Source organism: Impatiens glandulifera, chromosome 2 (genome assembly GCF_907164915.1).
Source record: "Impatiens glandulifera chromosome 2, dImpGla2.1, whole genome shotgun sequence".
Classification (NCBI taxonomy): domain Eukaryota; kingdom Viridiplantae; phylum Streptophyta; class Magnoliopsida; order Ericales; family Balsaminaceae; genus Impatiens; species Impatiens glandulifera.
In genome coordinates, this window is record NC_061863.1 from 52630434 (window position 1) to 52653001 (window position 22568).

The 22568-nt window shown below is 30.4% G+C and overlaps 1 protein-coding gene across 3 annotated transcripts; it reads right to left on the reverse strand.

Annotated features, from left to right (window-relative positions):
* Positions 1-5209: 5209 nt before the first annotated feature.
* LOC124927766 (protein FIP2-like) lies at positions 5210-6783 on the reverse strand. 3 transcript variants are annotated; one of them, XM_047468240.1, is made up of 2 exons: positions 5401-6783; positions 5210-5331 (listed from the first exon to the last, which is right to left on the reverse strand). In XM_047468240.1, the coding sequence occupies exon 1, from the start codon at positions 6535-6537 to the stop codon at positions 5470-5472; it is 1068 nt and encodes a 355-aa protein (XP_047324196.1). In that variant the 5' UTR covers positions 6538-6783; the 3' UTR covers positions 5210-5331; positions 5401-5469. The 3 variants fall into 3 exon arrangements, with proteins under 3 accessions (XP_047324196.1, XP_047324194.1, XP_047324195.1); XM_047468238.1 differs by having other exon boundaries at positions 5210-5326; positions 5403-6782; XM_047468239.1 differs by having other exon boundaries at positions 5210-5336; positions 5403-6782.
* Between the last annotated feature and the right edge of the window lie 15785 nt (positions 6784-22568).

The following is a 22568-nucleotide window of genomic DNA, read 5'->3' on the forward strand; positions in this document are numbered from 1 at the left end:
GATCATGGGTACTACTACTATTACTACTACCCTTTTGTTTAATTTACATTAGCCATCAATTAAAAGTCTTTTATCTATAAGCGATGACGACAAAATGAGATAATCACGCACGCACACGATCAACATATATATCTTTTTCGTATCTGAGTCTCGTCAATTCGCAATTCTAATGGTTGTCGTTTTTTTTCATTTCAAAATGAAGAAAAATGTGAATGTTAGTTGACAGTTGTAAGGATTGTCTAAAAGGGGGACATACAACATGGGAATACATGGACTACAAGTACTGCATGTGCCCAACTTGTATGTGTCTTTTTGTGTGGGGGATCAGATGAGAGGTCTCACTCCAAAAAAAAAAAAACAGAACATAAATATTGGACAGATATTTTAATATTATTATATGTTTGGATTTGAATTTCAAATATCTTTTATATATATATATATATATATATATATATATATATATATATATATATATATATATATAGAATGGGATATGTCATGTTGAGCATCACATGTTTATCTTTTTGAAATGTTATTATTTTATGTGTGGTGTGGGAGTTATTAATTTGTCATCCTTAGCTAATTAATTACTATGCACCATATGTCCATATTATTTTATCTTTGAAATGTAAACAACTAAAGGAATTACTTTATTAAAACTATTTCTAGAGATTTATTTTTGGTAATATCTAAGATTTCTAAAGGGACTTGCTTTGTTGGCATGAATAAAAGATGTAGATTTTTATTCCATTAGTGAATTGGTTCTGGATCTAGTTGACAATTTTAACAAGTTGTTTCATTGTTAATCTTGTTCTTTGACTTTTTAGTTTATTTGTCATAATCTTTATTGAGAAATTCGAGTTAGGGTTAAATGCCAAACATAGATCCGGCCCTAGGTAGACGATCAAAATCATGGAAGAATAGATAATAAACTAGTGTGATTCTTTAGGACAACCATTTTGAATCCTGCAAGAACATGCCGTATCACAACTTTTGAAAGTCAGGAAGAGATACAACTCTAGTTGAATGGGGTACTAAAACGGATGAACAAGCTACCGAAAACTGTCTTTTTATTGGATGGTTTGGTGTTTTGATGATCGTTACCTTATTGACTTGCAACTCTTTATTTATTATTGCTTTATTGTTGTTCCTCCTGTAAATATTGATTGTATTTGTGAATTTCATGAGTCATTGTTCATACTTCAACAACTATACAAGAGTCCAAACAAAGTTTGCACATTTACCCAAGAGTCCAAACAAAGTTAATGCCCCACAAATAATCAATGAGTCATCTCACATGGTGAGGACGAAAAAACAGGGTACCTCTTACAATTTTGATTAGGCAACAGGGTAATAAGAAGAAAAATATCCAACTAATACATTTATTGAATTTGAAAATGTGTACGACAAAATTATTCAGTTATTTTATTTTTAGTTTTTGAACTGAAATAGTGAAATTGATAAATAAATGTACTCCAACACCACCACACTCCGTACCCTTTTAGGTTCAGTTTCGACAACGTATCATTCCGTCCGCACTAGGATCAACTTACCGAACTACTGAGAAAGACAAAAAGATTAGCGCAATAATTTTGTACAAATTTGAACAATATTGTAAATCCCGATTCATCGTGATAATGAGACTAGTTACATTGAATGAAAAAGTTTATAGAAAAAAATAAAGAAAACTCATTTTCGTGATCTTTACCAATAATTCAATTTAACAGAAAAATTTGAACAATATTTTTCAAGAATTGCCTTAACAAAACTCCATAAAAAGAAAAAGAGATCATAATTATGTCAAATAGGATAATAGACCTGCCACTTTTATCAAACTTCTATTTTCACCTGAGTTTTTTTTTCTAGAATTTTGATTAGAATAATAAACTTCAAACCAACAAAATCCCATACCTACATTTGGCTGTGACAATGCCTTTTAGCAAAAAAAAAAAATCTATTAAAAAATTGAAAATCTCATTTATTGGGCCAAACATTTGCTGAAAGGCTGCATCAGAAAAGCTAAGATATATTATTGGTCCATTTGGATCGGATTGTTGGCTTGTTTTTAGTGACCAATTATTGATTGAACTTTTGCCTTCTTTACTTTCTCTATACATATATTATTTTGTTTGATTACAAGATTTTGTAATTAAATAGATTAATGAAGTGTTTTACCTTTACAAATAAAAAAAATGAATATTTTTTTTATTTTTTTTTTTATAAATCTCATTTTGATTAATATTGAAATGAACTTTTTTTTTTATGGGTGAAAATTTAATGTCTATGTACATTATTAGACATTGGAACAAATGATTAGTGATGTTGAATTTTTGGACTAGTAACAGTTGTCACATATACATTTTCAGAGTCTCATTTCAACAATAAAGTTTTGTATCCATGTTTGTTTTAACTTTGGGAGAAAAATACGAAAGAGAAATGATTGCGAAAAATAAGTTTTATGTTAGATGCATGCATATCTATGTTTATATGTTAAGATGATTTACAATGGTCAAAATTATATTATTATTATTAATCAAAGAAGTTAGCATGCCTTACATTGATTTCTTGTAAATATTTTTGTTAGTTAAACTATGTTAGTAGTATTGTAATAAACAATCATATTATTAGTTATTTATATGTATAAATATACCTATTAAACATTCATATTAATTAACCAAATTTTTATTCATCAACTTAACATTTTGGTGAGTTATTGAAATAACCCGAATCTTTAAATAACTCTCACGCAATTATCATTTTAAGCCGATTAAGCTCTTCTCCACATACCGAAATGTATATATATTTTAAATAAAACATTGATTTGATTGTAAATGCACATTGCTTTCCATTCACAATTATTTTTCGTTGCTCAATTGAAACACCAGGTGTTTCAAAATATTTGATTGTATACTCAAAATTTGTGTATTTTGGGTATTTTGTAATTTGTAGTAGCTACTTTAATTATTATAAGTTTGTCAAAATGTAAGAAATTAAATAGATGATCATAATTTATTTTTGAACATAAATAAGGTGTTAGTTTAGTTATAGTTTGTAAGAATAAATATTCTATCTACATTGAAATATAAAATTAATGAATGGTCAAATTAGAAACATAGTTATGGTCAAATTACATAAGCATATAAATTAGAATGGTATAAAAAATAAATAACCTACTAATAATTATATTTTAAAATGGATGTAAAAAGATAATAAGAATTGAATATAATAAATAAAAATAAGTAAGAAACTTAATTAATATAATAAATAACTTCCTAATAACTATACAAATTGAATTGTAAAATTTTATAAGAACAATAAATATAGTAAAAGATAAAATAAACTAAAAAGTATAAATTATTTTTTAATATTAAAACATTATATTATATAAAAAATAATTTTAAATGATATTATTTTTTAGTAAATAATGTGATTATATAAATAAATAAATAATATAATTGATTTTTTTTTCAACTTTAAAAAATAAACACTAAGTCATAATAATGACCTTCCACCTTATCTTACTATACTTTTTAATATCTGGTTATCAATTTCAATTTTTTTTTTAAGTTCCTTTCTATTTCTCAATAGATTACAATTATTTATAAATTTGAAAATTTTAGGTTTTATTTTTATATTCAAATTTTTTTATTTAAAAAATAACAATTTGTGTCTTATTTATTAAATAAACATAAAAGGTGTAAAATATATGAAAACTCAAAATAACTTTCTCAAAAGTTGAAGGCTTGGACACTAGAACACATCATTTTATATTACACTTAATAAACTTTTAAATATAACTCTTCAAGTATAATTTCCTAATAATATAATTTATTATCTTTAAATAATTTGTTAATTTATTCAAACTTATTAAATAAATAATTTAAATTTCATAAATAAATTTATATATATTATTTGAAATTTTAATATATATATATATATATATAGTATTTTAAATATTTTATCTTATTCAAAACATTGTAACACTTTAATTATTAATCGGATGTGATAATATTTTTTAAAATGTCAATAATTGTTTTATCTGATTTTATATAATAATATAACTTACAATTATATCAAAATTATAAAGTTACATTATTATATATAACAATATTAAAAAAATAACCTTAATTGAAAAAAATTATATTATATATGAAAAAACAAAATAAAAGGGTTTGGTTCTGCCACATAGACTAGTTTTATAAAATAAAAATTATGTTTATAATTAGACATATCAAAAGTTAGCACCTTAATTTTTTCCATACATTTTGATAAATATGATACCAAAATACAATATTATAGATAGATATAAAATAATAATAGTCTAATAGATAATAAATAAATTTAATTTAAATCGTATTAAATTTTTAACTTTTGTTCGACCTTCATTCTAACTTTAATGGACATAAACCTTGTTCGATTTAAATTTTTAAAATTACTTGAAAAAAAATTAAATTTTCAATTAATCAACTTTTTAACCATCACATCATTTGCTTCCTTAACTAAAATACTAAAATAACTTTTATTTTTTATTTTATTTATAAATCAATATTCTTTAAATATTTTTATCAAAAATAATCTTAAGTTAAAAAAAAAAAATCCAAATAAGGGAACCGATCAAGACAATAGAGAAATACCAGTTGAGTCTGGATAATAAATTATAACAGGTAGGGTACAAGATCATGTCCTAATCTAGTTTGGGATTTGATTGATTCATTTAATAGAATTTAACCAGTTTTTATTAAGCTTGGAATTGACAATTATAAGATAAAGATTGATTTGACAACTTCTTTTTATTATTAATCTTGGAATTTGCAATTGATAACCACAAACAATTGCTCCTTATCCTCTTCACTTCACAATTATTTTTGTCAAATTATCATTTTACCTAATCCCTAAGCTGGGAAATCAATCGTTTGAAGAACCAACATCCATGACCAAGAAAATTCATCATCCTACTTCAAATAAGACAGATTCACATCATCAAGTCTAGACTCATGAATGGATTCGAGATGGAGTGATTCCTAAAGAAGAACATAATCCTTTTCTTAGTGGTTCTTGGTACCGGCCCAACAGTTAGGGTACCCCTTAAGCAACTAACTTAAAATCTACACATACATACATACATGAATGATAGAACTTATGTTTCCAAATGAAACTAAAGAGCACTTAATTTCATACCAAACAACCATCAATTGTTGTCAAGTTTCCAAATCAAATCAAATCAAATTGAATTCACAAGTGCAACTACTTTGATTGATTCATCATCATCAACAACTCCTCAAAAGATCCCTCTTTTATCTGTCTGTCTCTAAACTTATATATATATATATATATATATATATATATATATATATATATATATATATATATATATATATATATATATATATATATATATATATTATAAAATAGTAGTAGTAATAATAGTAATTGAGGAAGAAGGAAGATTTACTCAATTCATTCATTCATTCATTCAGGCGAAGGGGGAAGCATTCTCTTCATCTTCTTGTTTTTCTTCTCTGTACAAGCCCTAGCAAATGCTTCAACAATCCTTTGCTGAGATTCAAGAATCATTTCTGTCCTCTTCATCTCCATCTCCATTCTCATTGACTCTACTTCTCTTGCCATCTCCATCTTCATCCTCTCCATTCTAACAAACCCATCTCCAAGTGATTTCAGTGCCAAAGCTATCTCCTCCACCGGATCTCCTTCTCTCTTCTTCTTCCCCCCTGCTGCTGCTGCCACTCCAACACCACCACCACCACCACCACTGCTTCCTCCCATCTTCGTATAACAATCTTTCAAAACCCGACTAGATGTAGTAAAACTAGTAGGAGGATTATCACCACCCGAATAACGCTCATATTTACTACCACCACTACTGTATTTCTTATTACCTCCTCCTACCATGGCCACATCTGGGCGACCGGGAATCCTTATCCGAAACCCATTAGCGTTCCCGTTCTCATACCCACTCCGATTATATGGAAGGGCGGATCTTTTCATCGTGGCTTGATACAGATCTTCATCTTCATCGATTTCGTTATCATCGTCTTCATCCTCGTTGTCTCTTATAGCAATAGCCAATTCGGGTTGTGAAACAGGAGCAACAACATTAGTCCCTCTTTCCATAGAATCCATCCGTTTGAAATGAACCCACGAAGAAGAAAACCGGTGACTATTACTACTACTACCCGGAATAGATACCGCTCTCTGCATCTCAGATCTGTATCGCTTTCTAAGTTTCTCCATCTTATGTCGGCACTGTACAGATGTCTTAGGCAGATTACCCGGGGCCGGAGAGCATCTGGTCGCGACATCATCGGCAACCTCCTGCCAGTGATTCGCCCTGAGATTTCCCCGGCGGAGAGAATACCACTTGTCGCGATAGGCATCGATGAGAGCGACGGTTTCATCGTGAGACCAGCAAGGGGGTGGGAGGCGGCGCGATGATGGAGGTTTCTGTGGGACGGGAACTGCGGTGGGTATGTCTTGTGCGGAGGAAGGAGATGAAACGGATGCGGTAACCATGGCCATGATGAAGATGAATGAATGATATGGGATCGGAGAGGAGATGGGTAGGCATGATTTAGAAGGGGGGAGAGAGTAAAATTAGGGTTATAAGTGGTAGTGGTGGTGGGTGGAGCCGTGTGCGGCTGATTTGGAGATCTAGAAAGATGATGATGAGAGAGAAGAGACCACCGCTTAGGGTGGGGAGGTGGCTGGGCTAATGTGCGCATGGGCGGCCCGATATCCAAAAACGCTTAAAATTAAATAATAATAAAAATTATATATTTGACCGCTCACCGCCAATCACCGTAATTAAGTCGCCGCCGCCGCCCGTCACGCGGCATGGAAGGCGGCTGGTCTCTGACTTGGTTTTTTTTTTTTTTTTTTGTTTCTTGCGGTGGCGACGGAGATTAGTTTTAAGTGACAGTTGTTAGATTAAACCAGAGAAAAAGACGAAGAGAGTGAGAGTGAGAGATAAAAACAAGATTTTCAATTTATTATCATTAATTCTTCCCCTAATATATTATAATAATATCAATTGTCATGTTAAAATTAATTTACTGAAATATTTTATTTTTACCTTTTAAATTTAAGTGAGTCATTTGACAAATTAATTATTATTTGCGTGTTAAATTTTTTTTAATAATTTTTTATAAATTTATTTTAAAATTAATTATTATAACAATTAATTTTTAAGATGATTTTAAATAATATTTGAGGATTTAAAATAATTAAATTACAGATTTATTAAATATCTATATTAATTAAAAATAATTAATTTAAAAGATTATTTATACAAAGAAAAGTAGTCAATTAATTTTTGATTTAAAATCAATAAAACATTTGTATACACATATAAATGTATATTTGATCTCAATTTTTTTTGAGTTTGATGTTCGGTGATACTCGGAAATGATTTTTCGCACTATATGATTTTTGAGTTTAAAAATCAGTCTATAGTTTATAAATTTTGACTTTTAAAAAATTAGTTTTATTACATTTTATTTAATCAATTATTTTTCAAGTCCTAAAATGCACATATTTTTTTTGTTACATTTAAAATTGTAATATAATATTTAAATGTTAGTAAATTCCATTATATAAATTTTGTGGTATTATAATTTAAAAATAAATTAAAGAGACCCTTATCAAAATATATATATTTTTTAAATATTTTAAAATTGTTTTAAATTTTTTCAAATTTTTAAAAAATGGTTTGGGCTTCAAATTAAAAAAAACAAAATTTGAAATTAAAATCCCAAACAAACATGTTTTAAGACCGGTCTCCTTGGTCGCGGGCGCTAGACACTCGGTCGGGTGCAAGGGATCCTCTATCGAGCCTAGGATACCTCGATTGGGTGTAGGGAGTTCTCGGTCGCATGCGGAGGATCCTCGATCGGGTGTTAGAATTCTTCGGTTGGGACTAGAATCCTCGGTCGGGTGTGGGAAGTTCTCGATCGAGGCTAAAATTTCTCGGTCGGGTGCAGGGGAGGGTTCAATTTTCTCGGTCGGAAATCAAACCCAGCTGAATTCCTCGGTTGGACACCAAGAACACCAACTGCAAGTTTGGTGATTTCGATTGAAGCATATGTTCTTTGAAGTGATGGGGAGTTCCGTCTGACCACAAGATCATTTATAACATAATCCCGCTGCATCATTCAATTGGGATGATGTCCCATTCGATTCAAATAATTTTTGAGCAAAAATCGGGATTTTGAGTTTAAAAAAGTTTTATTGGGTATAAAATGCTTATCAACTACTTCTTTATACATGTTATGATCAAATAAAACCAAAACACTAACATTGGCTATTCATCTTGACCATCTCAAAAATTGAGATTTTTATATTTATAAAAAATTTGGTATTTGATAATAAAAAAATGACCGAGATTGCTTGAAATTGATCTGAATGTACTCCTAACACTCTTAAAAATGTGTTAGGAAGGTTTTTGGTCAATGTTCTTGAGTTATAACTCAAGAACATAAACCCGATTTTGAAAATATTCAAAATCAATTTTGAGTACTTTTGATTTGGATTGATTTATTCAAATTGGTTTCGATAGAAACTTGCAAATGAGATTATTTCCCGATAAAAAAGTTAACAAACATTATTAAAAATTGGTATAATTAAAATGTAAAATTTCAATTTCAATTTGAATTGAATTATAACATTAATACAAGTTTATAGTGAGTTGGGAACACTCCTGAATTCTTTTATCTAAATCATTGAAAATTTTAATGAGGCGAATTTTGTGTGAAGTGGATTGAGGGTTTATGATTTTGATAATTAGTTTCGTTTTGGTTGAGGGAAACTATTTATAGTCAGCCAAGGTTGGTTGATCGATTAAGTGAATCGAATTTCAAACAAAACGCCAATAATGATTTTTGTCTATTCTTCATCCAACTTGCTTGTTCATGTGATGATTGAGCCTATGATCGTAGTTGAAATAATCACCAAGTTATGGTGATCATTTCAGCTTTTGAAACAAGTCATTTAGTGGAGTATTGATCGAGTTCCATCTTTGAAAAATCAAATATTGTGTCCGATGTTGATCAAGTTTCGTCGCGAAGAAGATGACAATCTAGGGTCAAAAACTGCGTTGTTTGCTTCTTCCGCGTTTGAGCGCCGAGGGAGTCTTAAAACGACGTTGTTTTTGGCCAAAACGTGGACGCTTGGGCTTTCCATCGGTGTTTCGTCTGCGTTGGCATTCCGCTAGTGTTTGGGCTAACGACGTTGAGGCGCGCATTAATTGATTCGCTGCTGCGCGGAAGCGCCTTCATTAGGTTACAGCGGGCGACGCAACTAACTGGTGTGCGTTGAATGAGATTTCAGCGTTCATCCGATGAATGTGTGGTATGTTGTATGGGTGTAAGAAAACCAGAAAAAACCGAACCGAAGCGTAAAAAAACGACCGAAATAATTATAAACCGACCGAATCGAGTTTTGATCGGTTTATAATTTTTTGTACCGACCATGACCGGTTTTATTTGCGGTTTAAATAATAATAAACCGACGTATAAACCGACCGACCATATATATACGTGTTTAAATATTTTTTAATATTTGTATTTCTAGTCTAATGGTAAAGATAAAGATATTCTTTATTTTTGGTTAAAGATTTCAATCTTATAGACACATCTTTATTATTTTATATATTTTATATTTTTATTTTATTTTTAAAACTCATTTTGATATTCTAATATATTTTTTTTAAGTTAAATAATTAATTTATTACCTAATTTATTAAATTTTTATTCATAAAAATATTTTTTGAATCAATTTTTTTATTGAATTAATTTATTATATTATAAATTTATTATTTTATTTATTTTCTATTTTAATATATTATATATTTTATATTTTTTCAACGATTAAACAGATCAAACCGAACCGATCAAACCGAACCGATATTTATCCGTCAACTGACAGATAAAGATTTTAAAAAATCGACACGGTTGGGATGAATTTTTGATGAAAAAACCGACCGAACCGAAACGCTTTCACCCTTACTATGTTGCACTAATTTCTCTTAATTTCAAGAGCATCAGATTACCATCCTTTCTCAACCTTTGAGCTTGTTTGAAATTGATATTTTTCAACTCATTTTAACTTCATTTTCAACTTACAAAATATTTTTATTAGATATATTATTTATTTTGTCTATTTTATTTTATTCGGTATCTTTTGGGGTTTATAATTAATTTGAAATAAAATGGATAAAACATTTAACTTAAATTATTATTTTTTAAATTTCTTTAATCCTTAAATTAATTTGAGATAAAATAAATTTAATATTTACTTTTTAAAAAAAATACTTTATTTTAATTAATATAATATTCAATTAATTATTTAATAATGATTTGACATTGAGAAATAATTTCAGTGCTTGCTATTATATTTTAGAAATACCCTCGCCCTCGCCCTCGCCCATAAATTGCTCAATTATATTTAGAAATATATAATTAAAATATATTGACGTCTAAACACTATTAAAGCGTAAGTTTATTCTATTAATCTTTTAATTATTATAACATTTTATTATGCTGTGATAATTTATAAGTCATTAGGCCACAGAACAATTTTGTAAAGTAAATAATTATTACTAATTAAAAGTTCAAAACAACTTAACTATTTAATTTTTAATATAATTTATTAAAATTTTAGTTAAATATATATATATATATATTATTTCAATTTTTTTAATAAATATATATTGTTTTACAACTTTTTATATTAATTTAATAAACAACTAAACGTCTCTATTTTTTATTTTATGTTTTTAATATCTCTATATCATTATTGTAGTGTTTACTTAAATCAAATTCTTATCTTAAATAAATATTATCAAATAAGCACATCAAACTAATTGGTTTGAGAATTTCTTCATAGTGATCACTTGACTTGTCAATATTCTTAATCCGACCTTATAAAAATGACATAAAAAAACTACATTACTCTAGAGGTTTTGAGGTCAATTGTTATCATGACCAAAATATATATACAACTAAATTTTGCATTTTTTTTGGCAACACACTAATTTTATGAAAAAGTAAGAAGAAAACAATTATCTCTGAAGATCTTTGACAAAAACTGACATTGTTTAATTGCTTCATAATATGAGTGTTCATCTTCAATAATCTTACTTTAGGATGCAAGCAATTTAAATAGAGTAAATTTTATTTTTTTCTTAGCAGACCAAGAATACAATTAAAGTGCGATTTAAACAGGGTAAAGTTTATTTTTTCTTAGCAGACTAAATTGTTGGGTTTTGCAACAGCAAAACTATGGATCTTCTTAGAAATCAAAACCTGTAGCAAATCAGATTCCAAATCGTCTATGACGATAAACAGATTACCAAGAACTGAAATAGCACAAAGCAATAAACGACAACACAATATACGTGGTTCGGTCAAAATCGACCTACGTCCACGGGAGGGATAAGTTTCACTAAATCAAACAAATGTCAATAGTAGAAACTTACATGCCATGCTCTCAAATGAAAGAAGTGATTACACTAGGAATGATTGGACTACTCCACAATCAAAAGCTCCCCCAATCTCTCACTCTGGATCAGCCAAAGAACAAGAAGAAGAAGGAAACCAGAAACCCTAGATCTATAATTCACTCTCTCTCTATTTGCTCTGTTATGAGAAAAATACCCAAAAAATGTATTTATACTCTAACCCGTTTTCTAAAAGAAAACCCTGACCCGTTTACCCGGAATTTAAAACCCGCCCACAATGGCAAGGAACACCAACAATTCTCCCCCTTCCGAGCCATGGGAGAATGTTGCTATAAACATTCATCATCGTGACGCTTCTGCCAGAACCATTCCGGCTTTGGCACAACATATCTCATGCTTTCCTTTTGGCAAGCCCTTTGTCATCATATCTGACCCGTTCTCATATGTATGCACTTTCTCCAAGTATAACTCCTTCTTCTCGAGCACTTCACGGATCCAATGGTACCTTCTTTGGATGTGTTTTGAACGTGAATGGAAACTTGGATTCTTGCTCACATGTATAGCACTCCGTGAGTCACTAAACACCACAAACCTGTCTTGTGCAATGCCAATTTCTTTCAACAATTCTTTCATCCATCTCATTTCTTTACAACATTCAATAATGGCAATATATTCAGCTTCTGTAGTAGACAAAGCAACACATTTCTGTAGACGAGACTGCCATGATACAGCTCCTCCTCCAAAAGTAAACAAATACCCTGAAGTTGATCTCATTGTGTCAATATCACCACTCATATCTGAATCAGAAAACCCTTCAACATGTGACTTTCCACTACCATAACACAAAGCGTATTTGGAGGTCCCTCGAAGATATCTCATTAGCCACTTAACTGCTTCCCAGTGTGTCTTACCAGAATTTGAAAGAAAACGACTAAGTACTCCAACCGCATGAGCTATATCCGGTCTTGTACAGACCATTGCATACATCAGACTGCCTATTGCTGAAGCATATGGAACACTGCACATTTCTTGTCTTTCCTCTTCATCCTTGGGAGACATTGTCTTATTTATTTTCAAGTGTGTAGCCAATGGATAAGCAACTGGCTTTGCCTTGTCCATACAGAATCGTTTTAGAATCTTCTCAATATATCTCTCTTGAGATAACCATAGCCTTTTCTTCACCCGATCACGAATGACCTGCATTCCAAAAATTTGTCTTGCTTGACCCAAGTCTTTCATCTCAAAAGACTTAGCCAAATCCTTTTTCAACTTGGCAATCTTGAGCTTGTCTCTCCCAACAATCAGCATGTCATCAACATATAGGAGAAGTATAATAAAATCATTAGAAGCAAACTTTTGCACAAAGACACAGTGATCTATAGACGTCTTCATGTACCCATGGGTCATGAACGACTCAAACTTAAGATACCACTGCCTTGGTGCTTGCTTCAAACCGTACAGACTTTTGACAAGTTTGCACACCTTGCTTTCCTCACCTTTCTTATTATAACCTTCAGGTTGCTCCATATAAACATCTTCATCCAAATCACCATGGAGAAATGCAGTCTTGACATCAAGTTGTTCAACCTCAAGATCCATACAAGCAGCTAGACTTAACACCACCCGGATAGAAGTCATCTTCACTACCGGTGAGAAAATCTCATCATAATCGATTCCATGCCTCTGGCCAAAACCTTTGACAACCAACCTAGCCTTGTATCTTGTCTTGCTATCATCACCTTCTTGCTTGATCTTGTACACCCATTTATTTTGTAATATTTTTCTGTTCTTTGGTCTTTCAACTAGATCATATGTGCCATTTTTCAGCAATGACTTCATCTCTTCATCCATGGCAGCTAGCCATTCTTTCTTATGAGCATCCTCAAGAGCCTCCTTATAGCATATAGGCTCCCCACAATCTGTTAGAAGAACATACTCTGTAGCAGGATACTTAGAACTTGATCTTTTCTCCCTAGTAGACCTCCGAAGTACCTCTGTTTGTTGATTCTGTTGATTTCCATCTTCTTGTTGAACTTCAAAATCAACCTCAACATTATCACCAAGATCAATTTCAGTATTAGTATCATTTCCATGGCCTACAGCTTGACCCCGAGGAACATCATCATCACTATCTGAGTCTGAAGCTACATGTGGCTTTGTCTCCTCAACATCATGAGACAACTCAAGACCAGAAAGGTCACGTATGTATGCATCAAGCTTTTCACCATCTTCAAAATTCTCAATAGTCTGATCTTCAAGGAATACCACATCTCGGCTTCTCAAAACCTTCTTATCGACTGGGTCATAACACCTGTATCCCCACTTTTCATCACCATACCCCAAAAATATGTGTTAGGATCTAGGTCGCCGCTGGTGAACCGGGGGTTTGACCGGTTAGCGGTTCTCACTCGTAGGGTGGTGGTTAATCCGGTTAGAGATTAACACCGGGGTTTCAATACTGCACAACCTGTCACAAACCCTTGAACTAGGTTCAAGCGCGGAAGAGGTTTGCTTTCAAGTTGAAGCGGTACACGTGTATGATAGGCGGAGTCGGTTTCGGATGATGGAGATTTGAGGAATGGTGGGTCGGTTTCGGCAATCTGGATACTCGGTATGGTTTAGTCGGTTTGGAGCGGTGTAGTTAGGTTAGTCGGTTATGTAATGAAGCCAACAGAAAGTAAATGACACAACAGATTTTATGGATGTTCGGAGATAAAACTCCTACGTCACCCCTTCCTCTCGAAGCCGCGAGAAGGATATTCACTAAGGAATACAAATACAATCCGATCGAGACTTATTTCCTGCTCGATAACACTCTTACAATTTACACCGAAATTGTAACACACACTTAGAATTTAGCACTTAGGCTTTCTTAGAATACCACACTGTTATCACTTGTAGTAAATGCTTTCAATCGCTTTACTTGTCTCACTTAATGTCTCGCTTGATAACTTTTGGTGACTGCATTTACTCTTCTTCAACTGCCTCCTTTTATAGGTGAAATATGCCAACGGTCATATTTCACTTCCTTGAATCTGATTGGCTGGTCAGCGGTGCAGTGATTCAGTGTCTCAGACCTGCCGGTCTTCTCCTCAGACCTGACGGTCAATCTCAGACCTGGCATCCTGTTTCAGACCTGCCGGTCTGTTAAAGCAAACCTGCTGGGTTTGTCTTTTACTCAATGTAGACACTGTCTGCTTGGACAGTTGTCTGTACTTTGAAGATTTCCTTTCTGGCTTATCCCGAAGTAGAAGGATCCGGTAGTACTGTTTTCTGCAGTCTACAGTCTTTCCTCAGACTTGCATGGATATGGAAGTATTCAGTCTGTTCCTTTGGTATCATTCTCAACAGATACCCGAAGTGTCTTCTTGTACTCGTCGGCCTCTTGACTTGGCCTGGGTTGGCCACTTGACTTGGCCGAATATCTTTTGATAGTGAAGTGACCGGGCTTATTCCGGTTATGTTTGTCTTGAGGGTTGATCGGCTATTTGATGGATCTGGCTTTTAGGCTTTGGCCGATCCTTCCTCTGTGCGGTCGCGTACCGAATATTCTTGATCGGTTTGCTAGCTTGACCTGTTCGGTTTCTTCAGTTGGTTTTCTTATTGTTTATCCGGTCCGGTTCCTTGTTCCTGCATAGGAAGTTTGTTTAAGTTAGGTTTATTTGAACCGGTATGAATTTATCTAACAATATGCATTGTCTGATTTTTGCATCTAGCTTAGACCTCTCATCTTTTGGAACATGCACAAAAGCTCTGCAACCAAAAACACGTAAATAGTCATAATTAACATCTTTACCTGACCAGACGCTTTCTGCACACTTATTATTCAATGGCTTGGAGGGAGAACGGTTGATCACATACACTGCAGTGCTCATGGCTTCAGCCCAGAAATGCTTAGCCAACCTGGCATGGGAGAGCATACTCCTCATCCGTTCCAACATTGTTCTGTTCATCCTCTCTGCCACACCATTTTGTTGTGGAGTCTTGGGCACAGTCTGTTCATGTCGAATACCCTGCTCTTTGCAATAATCATCAAATGAGCCTATGTACTCTCCCCCATTATCTGACCGCACCCTCATCAGTTTTCTTCCTGTCTCTCTTTCAACCAGCTTGTGAAAGACCTCAAACCTTGTTGCAACCTCATCCTTGGACTTTATAGCATAAGCCCAAACCTTCCTAGATGCATCGTCTATAAAGGTTACAAAATAGGAAGCACCACCTATGGATTTAATCTTCATAGGACCACAAACATCTGTATGGACCAGTTCAAGAACATTCTTCTTCAGTTCCACTTTTGACTTACTGAAGGAGACTCTGTTCTGCTTACCCTTCAAGCAATGCTCACAATTTTCAAGATGAGCATCCTTGAGATTCAGCAGCTCATTCCTCTTGATCAAAACATTCAGCCCCTTTTCACTAATGTGACATAATCTCTTGTGCCACAACTCAGAGGATGATTCCATCAAAACAGAATATGCTGCATCATAGACAATTTTCAAATTTGTCTTGTATAAGGAACAACATTTCTTACCCCGTGCAACAACTAATGAACCCTTGCTTAACTTCCATGCTCCACCACTGAAAACATTATGGTAGCCTCCATCATCAAGCATACCTGCTGAAATCAAATTCATTCTTAAATCAGGAACGTGTCTTACATCTCTCAATGTCAGGAAACAACCCATGTTTGTCTCGATTCTAACATCACCAAGACCAACTATCTTGGACACACCACTATTACCCATGCGAACCTCACCATAATCACCAGCTTTGTAAGACTGGAAGTAACCTTTGTGTGGAGTAATATGGAGTGAAGCACCTGTGTCAACAATCCATGCTGTTTCATTTGAAGATGTGCTAAGACAGGAGTCTTGACAGTTAGAAGCATATGTCAGTTCACTATCTGAAGCATAAGCAGATGTATCTGCACTCTGTTCTTTCTTTTCTATGGGCTTCACTGTACCCTTAGCTTTATCATTTTTAAATTTCCAGCACTCATTTTTCCAGTGACCCATTTTGCCACAGTAATGGCAAGCACCATCCTTCTTTGGAGCTCTAGACTTGCTTCTAGACTTTCCCCTGCTCGAACCACTTCTATTATCTTTTGATCTTCCTCTATCAGCCACCAACATATCAGACTTAGAGGGTTTATCCCCCTTTCGATTCTCCTCATCAAGTAAGGAACTAGTGACAAATGCCATGTTGACTTTACCATTTGGTGCTGAGTTGCTGAGAGTGATAATAAGTGTCTCCCAACTTGCAGGCAAAGATCCAAGGACTAAAAGTGCTTGCACCTCATCATCAAAGTTTATCTTCATACTACTCAGCTGATTCAAAATATTTTGAAATTCATTCAAGTGCTCAGCAATTGATTTATTATCAATGTACTTCAGATTCACCAGCCTTCGTACCAGTGCTGCTTTATTCCCTGCTGACCTCCCAGCATAGAGAGCTTCAAGTTTGCTCCACACACCATACGCTGTAGTCTCATTCTCAACATGGTGCACAACATTTACACCAACCCAGGAACGAATAAAGATGCAGGCCTTTCTATCTATCTTTTTCCAATCAGCCTCTTTTGTAGTCTTAGGTCTAACACCCTCATTTTCAATTACTTCATTCGAATCATCTGAAACTAACAGATCACTGATCATCAGTTTCCATTGCCTGTAGTTTGTACCATTCAGACTCACCATATCAGGTCTAGATTTCCCCATTATTACTGCCTTAACAACTGACAAAAACACCAGCAGAGAAACCAATTGATCTCTTCTATGAATTTCGCCAAATAACCAGCAAAGCACTATGCCAGCCCTGCTCCAATGTTAAAACAGATAACCAATTAATATTGCTCTGATACCACTGTTGGGTTTTGCAACAGCAAAACTATGGATCTTCTTAGAAATCAAAACCTGTAGCAAATCAGATTCCAAATCGTCTATGACGATAAACAGATTACCAAGAACTGAAATAGCACAAAGCAATAAACGACAACACAATATACGTGGTTCGGTCAAAATCGACCTACGTCCACGGGAGGGATAAGTTTCACTAAATCAAACAAATGTCAATAGTAGAAACTTACATGCCATGCTCTCAAATGAAAGAAGTGATTACACTAGGAATGATTGGACTACTCCACAATCAAAAGCTCCCCTAATCTCTCACTCTGGATCAGCCAAAGAACAAGAAGAAGAAGGAAACTAGAAAACCCTAGATCTGTAATTCACTCTCTCTCTATTTGCTCTGTTATGAGAAAAATACCCAAGAAATGTATTTATACTCTAACCCGTTTTCTAAAAGAAAACCCTAACCCGTTTACCCGGAATTTAAAACCCGCCCGCAATGGCAAGGAACACCAACATAAATCATATTTAGTTCATTTATTATTATGTCACTCACATCTAAGAACCATTGATTTTTATTGTTTGTTCAATTGTACAAATTGATGATATGCTTTATCAAAGCACATTTTTTCTCATATTTTTTTTTAGGTAAGAGTTCTTCAGTAAAAAATTATTCAATTTATTTAAACTTATAATCTTGAACATTCAGGGACTATAGTGGATGAGTCTGAAATATTTTTAAAATGAGGTTAGAAAAAATAAATTATGAATAAAATGGGTAAACGAATATAAGTTTTATCTTTTAATTTTTCGTTAAAATAAATAGTGAATAAAAATAAAAATAAAATCAGAGTGCAATATCAACCCTAAAAAAAACCCAATATGACTGAATCACATTTGATCCCTTGAATAGATCTGGCCCAGCTTATAATAAACATGAATCTTATTGGTTGTAAGATAAATATTATATATTCTTCAAATCCATTAATTATTTAAAGAAAAGTCAACCACATTATAAATATATATTTTAATTAGGGAGAGAATTAGGACGAATGAATAAAGATGAAAATTTGAAACGTTTTGTGGTGAATCAAATTGTTTTGTTTGGATTGGTTTTTTTCGATTGAGAATGAAGCGGGTATGATATTTGTATTTTTGTCCCGATTTTACTCAATTATATCTCGAACACTAAAAATACAATAAATTATATGAAATTACTCATATATTTATATTTTTATTATATTTCATAAGAATTTTAAATTTATTTCTTTATAATAATATAAAAAATTTAATATATTATTATATATATTATATTTAAAAAATCGTTTATAAAATATAATTATATAAAAATTTATTCATTTTTTAGAACATGATATAAATGGTGTACAAAGGAATTTCTCAAAATCGAATAAACGGGAATGATAATAAAATATTCTATAATAAATACATTATTATCCTCAAATCGCCCACATATTCACCTTATGGACAATACTTCATTGATTTCGCCCCATATTCACCCTAGGAAGATACTTCATTGATTTATTAGATATTTTTTTTTAATATGTAACAGTTGAGGCTATGTTTTTGTCATATTCACCCTATGGACGATACTTCATTGATTTATTATATATATATATATATTTTTTAATTATGTAACAGTTGAGACTATATTAGGTATAAGAATGTAGATATAGAATAATTATATCAAAGTAATTTAGAATTATTGTTTAGTTGATTATTATTTATATCTACATGATTAATTAGGTATAATTTATACCTTCAAAAGTTATAATATAATAACTAATTTTATTAGTTACAAGTATGTATAAACTTTAATATTTTCCTTTTATTTTTTACTTTTATAATTTTTTTCTATTATATTTAAAATATAATAATTATAATATAAAATTATAATTAAATACTTATTTATATTTAACCATGTTTAATTTTCTAATTTAAATAATAATAATAAATACTTAATTATTTATTTTTATTTGATTATTTAATTCTATATATTTTATTATCTCTGTAAATAAAAACTTATATTTTTCAAGTGTAAAAAATTTAAATTTGAAAATTTTATATATAGTTAAATATAGTAATTATTTTAAAAAACTAATAATGTTAATTAAAAAATAATAGCCATATTTAAAATTAATTTATAAAATAAAATTGTATTTATAATTAGTCATATATAAAATTAATTTATAAAATTAATATTTTTTAAAAAATACAAATATTTATAATGATATATATTTTTTAAATATAATTATTAAATATTAATTAATATATAAATTTTATTTATATAACTATATAAGTTAAATTATAAGAAATTATATATAAAATAATATAAATCATAACAGTATTATTTATTTTACAAATAAATTTATATAATAATAAAATATTATATTTATTAATTTAAATATAATTAAAACTATTTATAAGATAAATATTAATATAATAATTAAAAATAATTTATATAAATATATGGATAAAATAATTTTTTATATTTTTTCTTACTTTTTCATATTACCAACCAAAACACAAAATAATAAAATTTATATAATTTATACATATTTTATATTTCAACCAAAACTAATAACATATCATTTATAGGTCTTAATACTTTCTTACAATTTATACCATTGACAAATCTATATGTATATAATATATAATAATTCTTAATTTTGAAAGTGTCCGGATTGCCGGATCGAGAGTTGTTGTTAATTTGGATATATATATGTGAGAGTAAATGTATATTTGGGTCGGATTTTGGGTTACAAAACAAGTACAACTCTATAACCAACTAGGCTAATAACACTTTAAATTTTAAATTCAATATCAAATTTGATAAATGTGAAACGTTGTAACAATATATTTTTATCCGTGTGTGCATCACACCGAAATAAAAACATTTATTCTTGAAACTATGTAGAATAAATAAAAAAACATCACTTCTTGGTCATTATAATTTTTAAGTTACGTATCTTAATTTAATATAAATATTAATGAATTACTAATTAATCTATACTTTTTTTTATCAAGCTTCATCTAATCAGTAATCACCAACCTAATCTCCTAATTGGTAGATAATATAAAAAAGATATGTTTTTTTTATGTGAAGAATATAGTTTTAATCCATTTTTTTTACAAAAAAGTTTATAATTATACATTAATTAAATATATTTATGCATTATTTTATTTATTAAGCTATTTTTATGTTAATGCTACATTGCTTGTTAAATACTTAACTAATCTATTTTAGTTATATATTTTTATAGTAAATATTATAATAATAAATTTAATTATATTGAAGAAAAATAAGTTGAAGACCAAAATTAATTTAAAATAATATTATGAGGTCAATTTTATTTTAGATGGAAGTTTTGGGTCAAATTTAACTTAAGGTTAAGTTAAGGGACTCTTTTAAATAAATGAAAAGGTTCAGAAAAATAAATTAAAAATAAAATATAAAAAAAGAAAAGAAAATGTCAGTTTAATTTTGTTAAAGTATTTCGTGCACAAATTATAAAATAAGAAAAGTTAAACAGTAGGATTGCACAAATAATTTATGTTTTCATTTACCTGTAATTTTGATAAATAAATTATTGTTATTATTAGACAACTCCATAGCCATTCCCGCTTAAATTTAAATCCGCTTAAACTCAAAACTCTTCTAGATAGAATCGAATCCGTCTTCTTTTGGTCATCAAAACCTACTTTAAACTTAAAGGTGAAATAATAAAAATATAATATATTAAAAGACATATTGAACCTATGGATAACAACGGGTACACTAATTATCGTAGTGAAATACTCATCATCATCGAACTCAATTTTCATTTTACTATCTGTCCCCGACCAAATTCGACGAGTGTCTTTATTTGCATCCTCATCCCCGATTTGTCAGATACCTGATTCACGACAGGTAACTCATTACCTAATTAAATATTTATAAGATTTTAGATGTTGAAAAAAATAAGAAATATAATTTTAAAATTAATAGTATAAAAAATAAAAAATAAAAAATAAAACAATACTTACTCTTATTTATGTTTATTTATGTTGTAATGGTTGAAAAATATAATACAATAATTGTTATTATAAATGAAAAAAAACTAGAGAAAATAAATATGAAAAAAATTTGAAAGAATAAATGTTGAAAAATGTTGGGCAGTAAATATATTGACGAGAATGTATTTATTATAATAATTAAAATTTGAAAAGTCAAATCTTTAAATATATATAATATATATATATATATATATATATTAATATTAATATAATTAGGTATCGAATTTGGATTTCATACGTTTTCGAATCTAATTGAGTAACTTTTTACATTTTTATTCTTGATTCCGACCATCAGATATCCACTGAATATACAAGTACCTATTATGAAACTTAAACTTAAAATTTTATTTTTTAATATGAAAATAATAATAGATATAACTTACTAGGACAATTTCAGTATAAAAAATCTTGCTTAAGATAGTAAAAATCAATTCTCATTAAAAACTTTATAAATGTGAGAATCATAACATATTAATAGAAGACATAGTTTTATTTTTTTCAAGGTCATTATTTCTTTGAATCTTCGTCACTAAGATAAATTTAAAAAATGATTCAAAATTAAAATTGAGTAAGATAAAGAAAAATACTAACAATAATAATATATTACTTTATTCAAATTTGTTTATCATTTTGTCATAGGTTAAAAACATTTAAATTTAATTCACTAAGATAAAAAAAAATGAAAAAACGGATTAAATATATAAATCGCAAACGCGCAAAATTTACTGTCTGACGGCTTGAACCAAAGAATTTAGAATTAATATCCACATTTTATTGTCGCTAGCTTATAATAGAAGATTTAACCCACTAAGATACCTTAAACAGCAAAAATCGTTCTAAGAAATCAAAAGTCATAATTGAAGTTTGGAGTAAACAAAATCTGTGAATAATTTGTATATGGATTCTAAAATGGACTCGACTTTCTTGAATCTTATCCAAATTCTCGGAGTTGCCATACCAAACTCATTTCAAAAGTACTAAGTTTGGTCGATACAAATACAAATTGTCTTCCTCTTCAACATAATTGATATCGTTTAATTATAATTAGTCAATTATATTGTAATCTTTCCGTATGTAACTCACTAAATTAGTTCTAAATAAAAAGAATTTTATTGAAGAGATTACCTCATGATTCCATTTTTACTAGTGCTAACAACATCTAAATTGTAGTCAAA